Source organism: Panicum hallii, chromosome 3 (assembly GCF_002211085.1).
Source record: "Panicum hallii strain FIL2 chromosome 3, PHallii_v3.1, whole genome shotgun sequence".
In the NCBI taxonomy this organism is placed as follows: Eukaryota; Viridiplantae; Streptophyta; class Magnoliopsida; order Poales; family Poaceae; genus Panicum; species Panicum hallii.
The window spans coordinates 22,521,088-22,535,976 of record NC_038044.1 but is presented as its reverse complement, the minus strand read 5'-3'; the positions used below and the strand labels follow the sequence as shown (position 1 = coordinate 22,535,976).

Here is a 14,889-nt window from a genome sequence, read left to right as displayed (position 1 = left end):
GGTGTGGCACTCTGGCTGTTAGGACATATTTCTCTTATTTTATTGGCACAACAAGAAACATATTGGATCTCATATTATTCTTCTAGGAAGGCCCTTTGATAGTTGTATGATCAATGATCATGTTCTTCTCAACGACAGTACAATATTACTGATTGGTAGGATTCAGTGGTTAATGTTCTTATTTAATTTGTTTCATTTGCAAGTCTACAATGATGCCGTCAGCATTAGAAGGGGATCATGCAGAATCTTGCGAATATTTTTCTCCCATGTGAACATAATTTACAACTTTATAAACTATTCTAACAGGATCTTAAGCTCAGTCTTTATTGGCAGAAATTTTGCCCAGCCTCTAATACATAGACACATCAGCAGCACAGCTGATGAGTTGGATTGTTCAGAAACAGTCAGACTTGACACATTGGCAGTTTCAGCTTCGACGAGTCAGCCTACTCGAACCTTCTCTTGAGGATTGTTTAAGGATTTAATGGTTCGCTTTGTATTGGTTGTCCAGAATAGGATTGTCCCAACCTTAATAAGTCGTAATATATATAATAGTTCTGTTATATGTTAGAGAAATAAAAAGCTGTCTTTAATATTAATAAAAGAAGACCAAGAATTATTATCTCCCCCATCAGTTTTTTTTTGCAAGTAGCCAACGATTAGTATCCAATAGTATTTTTAGCGGATTGACAAACAATTTTATTAGTATGATTTCTAGTGTTACAGTTTTAGCAAATTGCCAACAACATAATTCCCCACAAACTCATTACGCACAGTTCTCTTGGCCACTTTTAAAAAATCGTGGAGAAAAATAATCACTCAGTGTGTTTTCTTCTGGTGTTGCATGTCTTGTATTTCCTTCAAGTAATCTAAAATTTTAGAATGCATGAAAACCCTTATGCTATCTGTTGGGGATATGACGTTGGTCAAAAAAAAAAATTTGCTGGGTATAAGCGAAATTTATGTGGTCTACCAACCAATTGAGTCCCGTAGCTGCTCCCTAGTACCACATTGAGCTCATTTACAGTGACAACCTTTCGCTTACTATATCTTGCATACGTCTGATCCGAAAATGACATGAGAAGGAATTGCCTCAAGAATATAGAATCTCACAAATGTAATGTAACCATAGTAACTTATCATATTCCTTGGACAGAACAGAAATAACATATACTCCCTCCACTCCAAGTTATAGGCCGTTTTAGCTTTTCTAAGTAATAAGTTTTACTATATTTATCTAGACATAATATATATTTATGTGCATATTAAAAAATTATGTACCTAGAAAATCCGAAATAACATATATTATGTTTCTGAAAACATGTGCATTTCCATGTCTAGGCCACAGTTTTTAATAGTTTCTATTGAAATTCTATAATTATGGTGACATCAAATTTTACCTTCTCTCTTGTTAGGAAAATTAATGTAAAAGAAGCGCATCCAAAATATCAACCATGAAAACCCGAATCATATTTGACTTAAGTAGAAGGAAAAAAGAAGAATCAACTTCTCTTTTTATATTCGATAGCATCAACGCTTACAGAATAAACAGAAACCGATCAAATTTTACCTTAAATGTAGGAGCACCGTAAATTTGTTTCCACAGAGTACGTGTCAATGTGATCCACCTGTTTCCTTTTTTTTTCCTATGGACTTCGTTTGTGCTATAGGTTTTCTATAATTTTCTATAATTACGGTGACATCAAACTTTAGCTTCTCACTCGTGAAGCTAATTAAGGGGAACAAAGAAGCCAATCCGAAATATCATTCAAGCACGGAACATGACTTAAGTGGTATGAAAAAGAAGAATTAACTTTGTTTTTTATATTCAATAGCATCTAATACTTATAGAATTATATTTTTACAAAGGTGATATATCTAGAATTGGGCTCTAATAAAATACACAAGTATAAATTTTGAGGTTTGATCCTGTTGAACTCGAAATGGTCGCCCTTAAACCAAAGTTTAAGGTTTGGAGGTATTGCGGTCGATTCTAGCCTTTTGAATGACTCTCACTAAACCCCGCCGTCTTTGGCATATGATGGTTTGAAACTAAACCTAGGTGGCATGTCACGCCCCCGAGAAAATAGGATATCTTTTTTCTCTTAGTGAATAAGGAAACACATGAAAACAAAGAAAATGAATTCACCTTGCTCTATCATGATTCATTCAGTCAGAGTACGATGCAATGAGCATCAAGAGGCACCCTTGCCACTAGTTCCAAACCACCCGAGTCAAACCATTTTGTCATTTAACAAAGTCTATCACCATTGTACGCCCCAAGAGCCAATGCTACTCCATCATCAGAAAACAAAAGAGCCAACGCTACCTCCCCCGCTTCTACCGTTTATAGACCCGTCCCTCCTCGACCTTCCTACACCACATCCCTTCCTTCCTCTTTTGCAATTCTTTGCCATCTTTTCCTCTTCCCCTTCATATCGCATTTGCGATTCTTTCTTCTCACAGACCTCTCCGTAGATCTCTCTCCCTCTTCTACTTTGCCATCTCAATTTGCAATCTTGGTCATCTTCTTGTTAGTACGGGCGTATTGATTTCTTAAAGAGTCTTAAATTCTGTGGTTTATGCACGCCATTGGAGCTGCTCTCTGCTGTTTGTGCTGTCCCAAGCCATCCCGTCGGCGCAGAAGCCATGTCCACGCTCGGGAGCGGCGGCCCTAGACCCGCAGCGGCGTCGGCGTCGGTGGACACAAACGGCAACTGGGTGCCGCACGGCCCCATGCTGACGGCCTGCGTTGTGGGCGTCAACGTGCTGATGATCGTCCTCATCTTCTTTTTGTTCTGGAGATTCTTGTCCGGGAAAGAGGGGCCATCCACCTCAGCCGACGCCGCCGCCGACGAGGACGATTCGCGGCCCGTGGCCTCCCCGTGGGCGTCTCGTTGGCGGCACGAGGAAGACCTCGGTGCGCCGCCGCTGGAAGACGTGGCGCTAGCCGTGCCCGTGTACACCTACTCCAGCGCCGGCGCCGACGACGGAGGGAAGCTGCCGGCGGACGAGTGCGCGGTCTGCATCGTGGAGCTCCGCGACGGCGACTCGGCGCGCCTGCTCCCTCGGTGCAGCCACCGGTTCCACGCGGACTGCGTGGGCGCCTGGCTGCGGCTCCACGCCACGTGCCCGCTATGCCGCGCCAGCGTCGTAGCCCCCGCCGCCACGGGCGCCGTCGCCGGCGAGTCCAGGAACGCCAAGGAAGACGGCGACGTCGCCCCGGATTGCCCCGTGTGAGGCGCCGCCCCGGCCGACCGACGCCGAGGCCGGCCGGCCAGCTCGCGCGCACGATCTGGCGGTGGCGAGCAAGCAAGTGGATCGCGTGAATGGCGGAAGGTGACAGGCACCTTTCAGCGTCGGCGTCCTTGTCGCCTAGCTTTGCTGACGGCCGGCATGCTCTCCTGATGACCAGCTGGAAAAAAGGTTGGTGAGGCGATCGGTTCCTTCGTCCTGTTCTGCTGCGTTGTTAATTGTGTCACGTACATTTCTGGATGGTTTGGGATTGGATATATCGCGTCATATATATATATCTTGATTGGAGTCTTCTTCTATGTGTATGTCAGGTTCAGGTCTGCGTGATTTCACTTATGTAAGATAGTATGCGCCGATTTGCTAGAATTTAGCATGCATCATATGTAATACGGAATTACCAGTTCTGATCGAGTCGGTTGTAAATTAATGCCCTGTTTCACTGAAGCTTGTTGGATGTTCATCATCATATGATCTTTCTAATGCTAACCGAAGATCTGTTTCGGAGCCTCTACGTTAATCCTTATACGATGCACTAGAAAAATAGAATTTCTTTAAAATTCTTAGCTCCATTTGGATGTCGATATCGGAGGGCATGGAACTGAATTGAGTTCAATACTAAATTAGATATGGTATTGAATGGGCTACAATTGAAATTCTATTGTTTGGATGACCATTGAATTGAATTTTAGAATCCTATATGAAGCACCCCAATTCAATTCATGTTTGGATGAACAATTCGACTCATGTTTGGATGAACAAAAGTATTGAATTCTGGCCCCATTTGTTTTGAGTTTCTGACCGATTTTGAAGATTTGGTTTTGGAAAATTCAAAAATCAGATGACTCTCATAATCGAGAATTGAGAATCTAGCTGATTATGAATTCTTGATTCTATATTTTGGGAGTCATCTAACTTCTAAATTTCTCAAAATCGACCATAAGCTGAAACAAATAGAGCATGTATTTATTCCGTCATCTTCCGCCATAGCCGAGGACTACTCAACGTCGCCACAAGTCACATGTTCGTCCTCTAGCCCACCGCCCACCTCGCCGCCATCTAGACACCCCGTCAAGCAACAACTGCCCATGAAGCAAGATGTGTCCATGGAAACCACCACCAAGAACTGCTGCTCGTGGAGGAAAAAGGGAAGGGGCGCCGGTTGTGAGGAAGAAGGGAAGGGGCGCCGGTCGCAAGGAAGAAGGAAACGGACGCCAGCCACGAGGAAGAAGAGAAAGAAGGGGGTTCGAGAAACCAAACTCTAACAACCTTTCTGCAGGGAATGTAACGTTCACTGCTAGAAAATACACCAAAGATCCACCTCAAAAGTACTAGAAGGGGAAGATGATCCGGCACTAATTCCAGCATTAGTACCGGATCATTTTCTTTCCGGTACTTTTGAGGTGGATGGAAAGGTCCAAGGACCTTTTAGTTTCGGATGGTGTTACCATCTGGTACTAATATCTCCAGCCATACTAATAGTACCGGTTGGTAAGACCATCTAGTGTTAATGTGTTACTTTTAGTATCAAGTGGTGTTAACATCCGGTACTAATGGGTCCTCCACGGGTTACTTAAAAATAAATATCTCCCATTCAAACATAATTGCTATGTAGGTGAGATGGTAAGAGAGGTACGTGTGAGGCAAGAGGTCGCAGGTTTGAAATCCCATCCACCGCATGTGCAAGTATTTCGCGTGAAAAAATCACATGTGCGGGCCTCTTCCCAAGTTTAATATATATTTTTTGAACAAAAATGTACCGGGTGGAATCTTCACCTGGTACTAAAGAGGGACTTTGGTACCGGGTGTAATCTTCACCCAGTACTAAAGAGGGATTTTGGTACCGGGTATTTTACCTGTGACGAAAACTGTGACTTTTAGTCTTGGCTTTGTAGTACCGGTTCTAGAACCGGTGCCTAAGACCCTTTCTACCCGGTATGAAAGGCTCGTTTTCTAGTAATGGCTCTAAATTTGCATCAAATATACCTAATCATTATAAAAGTAAGCCCAAAGAAACCCATATATAACCTCGAAATTACGCAGTCCTGCCTTCATTATTCATTAATGTATAAGAAAAAGTAACTTAAGTATACACGCGTGATGCATGCTATCATGCAAACCATGCGTATAATAGGGAGCGATAAACACACAGAGCACAAGGTTTAGCAATCAAAAGGTATGCCAAAGATGGTGGGTTGGTGACATAACTCTATCTAAGATTTGAACTAAATACATGTTGAACACACTCACGAAGGTGTGATACAAAGGGAAAACTATGAATAAGAATGAAAAAGCATATACAATACATATAAGTGGTAATTGAAGTCCATCCTAAGCTGATAAAGTTTATATACACTACTGCAGAATCTATCATTGCAAATGCTCTATCACCGCCGGTTTCGGTTTGAACAGAACTGGCAGTGATAGTCTATCACCGCCGGGTCCCTTTGGAACCGGCATGATAGTGAATATCACCGTCGGTTCGTAATACGACCCGACGGTGATAGCCTTCGAGAGCATCACCATCGGTTTGTAATACGGTCCGGCAGTGATACCATCTTACCCTATCACATTTTCCCTCTCTCTCTCTCTTGAAGTTCTCTCCCTCTCATTACTTCTCTCCCAATCCACCTCTCTTTCTCCCCCACGCCTCCCCTCCTCTTCCGGTCCTTCTCTTCCTTCACCCACCGTCCCTTGCCTCCCACATCACCATCTCCCCCTTCCACGGCCGCCACCACCGCCACCATCCTCCATCCCATCCCCAGCCACCACCGCTGCCGTCCTCCCTCACTTCCCTCGCCGCCACCCCCATCACCCCCTCCGTTCCGCCGCCGCCTCCACCCCCTCGCCTACCACCTTCACCTCCCCTCCACTAGCTTCCCCTTCCATCCCTCCCCTCCCACTCTCCAAACAGAAGCACGCGGTGCGGCAGCGCGGAGGCCTGAGGCGGCGCGATGCAGCATGTGGCGCGGAGGCGCGAGGCAGCGCGCGGGGCACAGGCGTGGCATGCGGCGTGGCTGATCAGGCGCGTGGGCGCAGGTGCGAGGCGGCGCGCGGCGTGTCGGCGCAAGCGTGGGGCAACGCGCGGGCGCAGGCACAGTGGAGCAGTGTGGGTGCAGGCGCAGCGGAGCAGCGTGGGCAGCGCAACGCCTAATTTTTTTTTCTCGGAAGGCTATCACCGCCGGTTCTAGACGCAGCGGTGATGGCCTAACCTATCACCGTCGACCCTAATCTAACGGGAACCTGAACCGGCGGTGATGAGATTATGGAACCGGCGGTGATGAGATTATGGAACCGGCGGTGATGACTCGATCTGTAGTAGTGATACATGGTACTCATATGAACATTTATGTACTAGAAAATAAAAAAATGAGATAGAGAAAATAAGCTATTTTGATCAACTCTAGGTTAAAATATATCCACAATCTTCTGATACACTTTATTTTAAAATACTTATCTTACTTGAAAAGTTACTAGACTGTGAAGAGCACGGGTTGGACTAGTCCCATCAGGATATCCGCCACTAGAAAAAGAAAAAGAAAACCCAGTGTCACGAAAAATGATTTCTGTAGTGCAGTTGTCTCCTTCAACGACCAAACACCCCACAAACAGGATTGGTGGAACGGGTTAGGAAAACACATAATGTGCATGCTGTGCTTTGGGAAGGACCCGGGGGTTGTGTGTGTGTGTGTGTGTCCTCATCCATGTGGACGAATGGATTCATCTGTGTATCAATCGTCGTATCGTACCTGTCAGTTGTCACTGCTATTGCTGTGATAAGCCGAAGAATGCATGCGTCTGCATCTTATTAGTTATTAATGATGGCAAAAAGTAGCGAAAAGATTAAATAATTAATCATCTACGGGTAAATATAGATAAAACTAAAAATTAACCACATGCTGGTAAATGTATTGGGTGACAGTTTTTCTTTCTAAACAAGAGGCAACAATGGTTGTCGACGAGCATGTCGTCTACTACTGAAAGAATAGCGCCGCTAAATTCCGAAATAAATTTAGAAAAATGCGAGTAGTCATACCAAGTTAAGCTACGCTCAACTCGCCATTTTTTTTAGTTTTGATGGCATGATTGATGATATGGAACGATGTCTTTTGTTGTTCCACGGTACAAATTAAATTTCCTTTTTCCTAGTAGGAACTGTACCCTTTCCTCGAAATAATGAAATTCATGTTAAATATTTATATAGTATGTTGTTGGCATATGCCATTATGCCTTGCGCTATGCGCATGTGTAGGGACTGGCAAAGTGCCAAGAAACTAACTTTAGTGGCTAACTAAATTCGACCTTAAGTATAGTTGACTTGAATTTCCTAGCTATGTTGTTGTTGACATAGATCGGATGCATGCTTCACTTGAAATTTTGTTATTATTTTTTTACCTAGCTAGTTGATGTAAAAGTTCGGGTGAAACTGCTGCTTATATTATACCAAGATTCCCTAAAACAACAATCATCTATGATCTATTCATCCAAGTACAATTCCGCCTAGAGTTTTCTTTGAAAAGAATTCCGCCTAGATTTGGCCTTTCCATGGCCGGGGTGCCAGGTTTTCAAGTGGTTATATTACTTCGCTCCTCCCTTTTCCCCGGACATACAGCCTAGCTAGCTAGCTACCTCCAGTGATCGGATGTGGAGTCACTGCATGCAACAGTTGACGGCACTAGCTACACATCTGGCAACTCTCACGCTTCGCTTTTCTCCACAAAGAAGGCAGCTATCACTTGTCACTCCTTCAATTTTGTGCACGTCGTCATCTTCAACTTCTTGTGTGTTCTTCCTTCTTCGTCGTACCACTGATCAGAACGAAGCAAGATAATAAGCTAACTGCTAGCTTGTCCATGCGCAGTACTGCACAGTACTGTTCATGCATGTAGCTAGCTACATAGCTGCGGCTGTCGGTTTTCAGCACAGATGCAATGCACAGTGTGCTCCAAGCAGCAACAGCTCATCCATCCTTCTCTGTTTATCCATGCACAGCAGCCATCCCTGTCTGTCTAGCTTGAAACAGTTGCTCCAAAAATCCCTAGGAAAGTCTACTAATTAAAGTTATAGGACCCTCGAAAAAAAGGTCACATCAAAGTTATCAGACGTCTCTTTCCACCACGTAGTGCGTCAGCGCGTCAGATGTACCGCCCTCAGATCGTACCGGTTCGTACACGGACAACGACGCGCATCATCTATCTTTCGTCGGATGGGAGGAGAAAGGAAGAAGAGAATATTAAAACCATTTGGAACGACCACCTCTTGGCCATTTTTCTAAGCGGGCGCGACAAAGGCGATGGTTCGGATCAACGAAGTCGGCCGGTCGCAGAGGCACGAAAGCTACGTACGGCCTATCGAGTATTTTTGCGGCCGGGGCTGAGACCGACGTGATTCCTCGGCGAGCCGCGCCATGCACGCACGGCGCGGCACACCGTCTGTATCCGAGCACAAGAGAAGATGGTGTGCCAACTGTCCTGATCTCTTGCGGTTGTACGTATGATCAGGTGCTGCGGCATCTCGGGGATGATTGATGTTTAGTAGATGTCAAGCAAAAAGCTAGGAAGAGATGATAATTGCATTGTTCCCCCTCTGATAAGAAATGGAAATAAGGAAAAGTAGATCGAGCTATCGACGAGACGAAGAATCTTTGGTTTAGTTTACTTTTTGGGTCACGAGCAAATTCAGCAATAGCTCCTAAATCGGATTCTCTAGATGCTAAATGGGGACTGCCTTTACTTTTTAGAAATTTCTAAATTTAATTCAGCTCTAGCAATAACCTATCAAAACTTATAATATAGGATTCCCTAAAGACCCTCTAGGAATGGACGGTGGAGGAGGTGATTTGAAAGCCTCCCAAAATAGAGGATCCAATAAATAGTTTGCTGGAGTGCATCTTTTTTATTTAAGCCTCTAAACTTGAGATAGTAGTTGTTTAGAGAATTTGCTGGAGTTGCTGTTGCATACTTGTACTTTTAGTTTAGCTGGATACGACTCGTGGAAATTCGTCCGAGTCTTGCAAACCATCATTATGAATTTTCCTTTACAAAAATCATTATGAATAATTCCAACGCTCCGAACAGGCAGTAGAGGCTTGGTGTATGAACATGATCTCTAGGTAGTCAGTCAGGCAGCGGAAGAGCTCTGGTTTGATAGAATCTAGGACTGGTTAATCGTCACGAGACGCCGTTATTATGACAGCAAACGGCAAGCTGGTTGCACCATCCACTGCTTCCCCACCGGCCACATCAATCCCTCCGAGGAAAGTTTAGTTGCTACCACATCCCTAAACATGCATCGAAATTTATCCAAAGAAATGGACAGACAGAGCATGCAAGCATTACATTTTCATGAATTTAATGTTGAATGAAAATTTGTGTAGTGAGAAACTAATAAGGAGAAACTAGCATGTAAATATATAATTGCTGGTTGCGGATTCGGGTAGCAAATTAGCAGAGCTCAAATTTGATCAATATTTAACAGAGTGGGCTGTAGGATTTAGCGGTAGGGTAAAAAAAAATGCTATTAGCGCCGCTATAGTCCGCTATAGCGTATTTTTTCTATTGCAGTAGTCATAGCGGCAGCTCCACGAAACCGCTACAGAGCCGCTAAACTGCTATAGTCTGCTATTTTAAACATTGAATCTGATACTAATATAGTGTTTGGTTCTCATCCTGTTTGATGCTAATGTTCCTATATGTTGTTCTATTTTTTATATTGTTTTCATTTTACGTTTGACTTAATTATCCATGAAAAGAGATGAACCTAAAAGAGCATCTTATCTTACTAGTACTAATAATTGCATAGGAATATCATTTTAGAGTGTCCATATTAAGTCACCTGAAAGACACTAAAAAAAGACAAATTCTAAAAATTCTCATAAAAATTGAAACTTCCAGCCGTCAATTCAATGGTGTAATTAGAAATGATAATAACATCCATTAAAGCTATTCAATTTTTCAAAAAAAATTTACCCATCTCTGATATTACAAAATAATCTTAAATAATCCCATAATCTTAATCTAATTATACACATGTTTCATTAAGAAATAATGTAAAAAAACCCTGAAATCTCCATCGAAATTACCTAACAGTGTCATTATAAAAAATACCCCAAAGTACTCGTACATAAATATTATATTAGAACATGAATACATCAAAAGAAAGCATTTACCCTTTGTCTTTTAAAATTACAAGCCCATGCAGGAGCACGGGTAGATGGAGTAGTCAATAGGGTAGATATTGTATTTTAAAGATAGCCTAAAACTTTGGGACTTGAGTCATAAACTAAAACAATATACTTCAAGAAATTATGATTAATCGCTGATAAAACATCACATGCAAGTCACTAATCTCAGCTTGTTGTGCCCTCATTTGTTATTTAATCCCATTAATTAGCCGCATATTTTCAGAAACGAGCATAATTACTTACCAATACACAACTGTAATTTTTATGGCATATCTATATAGCTTAGCTAGCCAAGTGCTAAAGCCCAAATGCTCTTTGCCTTCTTTTTTTTATTATGTGACGTGTGGCTGTTTAAACACATTCCCTCTTTTCTAATGTAATTTTTTTTCTCTGACTTTAGCGGTAGAAACCAAGGTGTGTATTTGTCTCACAAGACACATATTCAATCTCAAGTTACACTGCCAATATAATTACGAACCTTTTCAAATTTGTCTAATATTTTTCTGAAGGCACTACAACAGTACTGATTTTAAATGTAAGGGGGTCCTTGTTCTTAATTTTTCTACTAAGATGCTGTCAGCATTGGAAGGGGGACCATGCAGAGTCTTGCATTCTGAATATTTTTCTTCTTGTGAACATAACTTACTATTAAAAACCATTAAAACAAGATCTTAGGCTCAAAACCTATTGGCAGAACTTTTGCCCAGCCACTAATATATAGACACATCAGCAGGGCGCTCATGGTGACCTGGATTCTTTAAAAATGGTGAGGCCCACTGAATCATTGACACACCAGCAGTGTCAGATCCAACGAGTCAGCCAACTTGTATTGGTTGCCCGGAATCAGAAACTTATAACTTTAACCATTCTTATGGGAACGAAAATAGTTGTTGTATTCTATTGCATGCTCTACAAGTAATTTAAAGTTCTATGTACGCATATTAATTCTTACTCCACCTCTATGAAGATATGAGTCGCCTACGAATATATTTATTATTTAACCGAAACCTATGCTCTGCCTACCTACATATTGCATCCTTGGCCATCCCTTGTGCCATACTGAGTTCAATACCGTGATAATGTTTGGCTTACCGCATCTCTTGTCTCATACTCTCATCTCATATGTAAATGACTAGAAGAAGGAAAATGCAAGAGAATAGAGAACCTCACAAGGACTCCCATTAAAATATGGTATAAACCATAATATATTTACTCCATGGACAGGTCATAGGGTTGTCATCTATACACTCTCGGGGTGCCCTAAGGACAACTACATTTTGAATTGTTCCATGGAAATTATTTTAAACTGTAATATTTCTTTAAAAAGAATAATTTGTCCTTTCCTTTTCTTGTAGGTCTCCATGTTTTAGCTTATATGTGTTTCCTTCTCAGTTTAGGGACACCTATATTTTCTTTTTTGAGAAACGATGCCCATTTGAGCGAGAATATTATCTTGTTTTCTATGGATTTTATTCCTTCTATATATTTTTATTGACATTCCAAAATTTTTGTGAAGTCAAACTTAGCCTCCTCTCTCATTAGGCTAAAGGGGAAAATCCATCCTTAACACCATTTGCAAAAAAAAAATCAGCGCATATAGACTTAAGTTGAAAAAGAAAAAAAAGAACAATATGCAAAGTTTACACTTCATTCACAAATGCATATGAGACTGACAGAATTACAACTTTCTCCTTACAGAATGCAAAAGATTTCTACTTTACGAAGAAAAAAAATCCTATTTAAAGTCTAGGAACCTATAGAATGGGGATCCTGAAAAAATGCAGAAAAAATAGCTTCAGAGTTGGTTAAATTCAGACCCAAAATGTTAGTCCTAAACTCCTAATACAGGAAGTCGTACATTCACCGATAGTGTTGCCAACTTTCAATTCTCTCTGAAATTGCATTTCCACGACTCCTTCCACCACATCCCTCGTCTTTAGGCATACGGCGAGTGAAAATAACCTCTGGTTGACGTGCCGTATGCCGACAAGAAAAGAATAACATTTTTCTCATCTCTTGGTGAATGAGGAGCCCCAGAAATTAAAATACTAAACAAAATGCAGCAAGCTCTATCATAATTCAGTCAGTCATAGCACGGTGCAATGAGCATCAAGAGCTAACGTTGCAACAACATGTCCCAAACCACAACAGTCTAAACCATTTTGGCATTTAACAATGTCATCGCCATTGCGCCACCCCAAGAGCCAAAGCTACCTCCCCCGCTTCTACCTCTTTATAGACCCTCCTCTGTTCCGGTTTCCGTCACACCGCATTCTCCCCCTTCCTCTCTAGCATTTCTTTGCTTTCATTTCCTCTTTGCCTCATATCTCGTTTTGCGATTCTTTCCTCGGAGAACTTTTGGAACTTGCGATCTTTTCTTACCGACTCGATTTGCGAGCGTGTGACCATCTTCTTCGAAAGCGGTTTTAGGTTTTGTGGTTTATGCACACCATTGGCAGCTACTCTCTGCTGTTGGGGCTGTCCGGAACCATCTCGTCGGCGCAGAAGCCATGTCCACGCTCGGGTTCGGCAGCCTTAGCCCGGCGGCCGCGGCGCCGGCGCCGGAGGTGGAGGACACGAGCGGCCACTGGGCTCCGCACGGCGCGGTGCTGACGGCCTTCGTCGTGGGCATCAACGTGCTCGTGATCGTCCTCATCTTCTTTTTCTTCTGCCGGTTCTTCTCCGGGAAAGGAGGGGATTCCGCATCAGACGACACCGACGACGGCGAGCTGCCCGTGGCCTCCCCTTGGGCGTCCCACCGCCGCCGCCGGCGCGAGGCCCCCGCCGCGCGGGCCCTGGAAGACGTGGCGTTAGCCCTGCCCGTGTACGTGTACTCCAGCAGCGCCGACGCCGACGGAGGAGGGAAGAAGGCCCCCGAGTGCGCGGTGTGCATCGTGGAGCTCCGCGACGGCGACTCCGCCCGCAGCCTCCCGCGGTGCGGGCACCGGTTCCACGCCGACTGCGTGGGCGCGTGGCTGCGGCTCCACGCCACGTGCCCGCTCTGCCGCGCCACCGTCATGGCCCCCGCGGCCGGCGGCGAGGCCAGGAACGCCAAGGACGACGTCGGCGTCGGCGGCGCGGACTGTCCCTTATGAGGCGCGGTGGCGGCGCTCCGACCGACGCCGAGGCGAGGCCAGCTCGAGCAAGCAAGCGGCGCACGTAAACGGCGGATGGCGACAGCATCTTTCGGCGTTGGCGTCCTTGTGTATAGCAGCTTGCTGCTGAGTGCATGACCATCTGGGAAAGGTTGGTGAGACGATCGGTTCCTTCTCGTCCTGTTGTGCGATGCGTTCTGAATTGTCAGGTATATTTTTGCATGGTCTTGGGATTAGATACATCGAGTCATATAAATATCCTCATCGATTGGAGTCTTCTTCTTCCTTAAGTATGAGAGATTGTGTGTGTATGGTTAGTTGGATCTTGTGAGACGACATGGTGGGTTAATTTTAAGTTTTTAACTATGCATGTGTACTGGTTATGATTATGTTTTGCTCGAACATTCAAAGCTTGTTCGATGTGAGGAGTGAAAAGATGATGAATCATCTGATTCTTGATCACATATGTGGTACAAGTACAAGGATCATCATCGCACCGCGTGGATCTATGATGAGCCATTGCATATAGGGATTACAGTCCAATACAAAGTCGTTTACCCCTGAAAGTAATGTGTATCAGGTCCGGTTTCGCGGCGCTCGATCGGTCAGAGCATCTCGAACAGATTATTTATCTTTTATATTCTATATTTATCTTTTATATTCTATATATGTTCTCTCTCTATTGTCAATACCACTTTTTATATTTTTGATAATGAATGCTATAACAGATTACTCAATGGATAGGGTGGAGGGAGCAATCCCCCTACATTTGAGCAGGAGGGAGGTATATTTTGGCGATTACCAAAAAATTTTTGGTATTGGCGATGGAATTGGTAATCTGCTGGAGCACCTCCCATTGCCAAAAGGATAATTTTTTGGTACTGGGGAGAGATGTGAGCAATCTGCTGGAGATGCTCTTACCGTTTGCGTTAGCGTTACGGTTTGCCAACCAAATTAAATACCACCTAAGTTTAATTGGCTACTCAAACCAAATACCTCATAAATTGATGAATAGCGACTAATGATTGAATTTCTCCTTCTGTAATTTCCATATGCTATGCTTATTATATTTTCATGCACATGATGATGGATCGTGGCGAACTGGGCTGGGACTGGGAGAACATATTTCCGCATCCTGTGCTTGTGATATATATGGCTTTGGAATAGTACGATGAATTGTCAACCTTAATTAGCAACTTGGGTGTATGGACCATCTGCATCAGTGGTAGTTGTCACGGCTATCTATCACACTGTGATAAATTCAACGCATGCATGTGCATCAAATTACTGATTGTGAAAAGTAGTAAAGAGATGGGCGGTGAGAAACGGAAGAAGGATAAGAGACTGTGCCAGACAAGT

At 43.5% G+C, this 14,889-nt stretch overlaps 2 protein-coding genes across 2 annotated transcripts; both read left to right on the top strand.

Moving 5' to 3' along the window:
* The first annotated feature begins 2,202 nt into the window (after nt 1-2,202).
* Nucleotides 2,203-3,764, top strand: LOC112886710 (RING-H2 finger protein ATL3-like). Its single transcript, XM_025952686.1, has one exon. The coding sequence runs from the start codon at nt 2,650-2,652 to the stop codon at nt 3,238-3,240; it is 591 nt and encodes a 196-aa protein (XP_025808471.1). The 5' UTR covers nt 2,203-2,649; the 3' UTR covers nt 3,241-3,764.
* Nucleotides 3,765-12,572: 8,808 nt separating this feature from the next.
* Nucleotides 12,573-13,992, top strand: LOC112886286 (RING-H2 finger protein ATL64-like). Its single transcript, XM_025952143.1, has one exon. It carries the CDS (start codon nt 12,946-12,948, stop codon nt 13,528-13,530), a length of 585 nt encoding a protein of 194 aa, XP_025807928.1. The 5' UTR covers nt 12,573-12,945; the 3' UTR covers nt 13,531-13,992.
* The last annotated feature ends 897 nt before the right edge of the window (nt 13,993-14,889 follow it).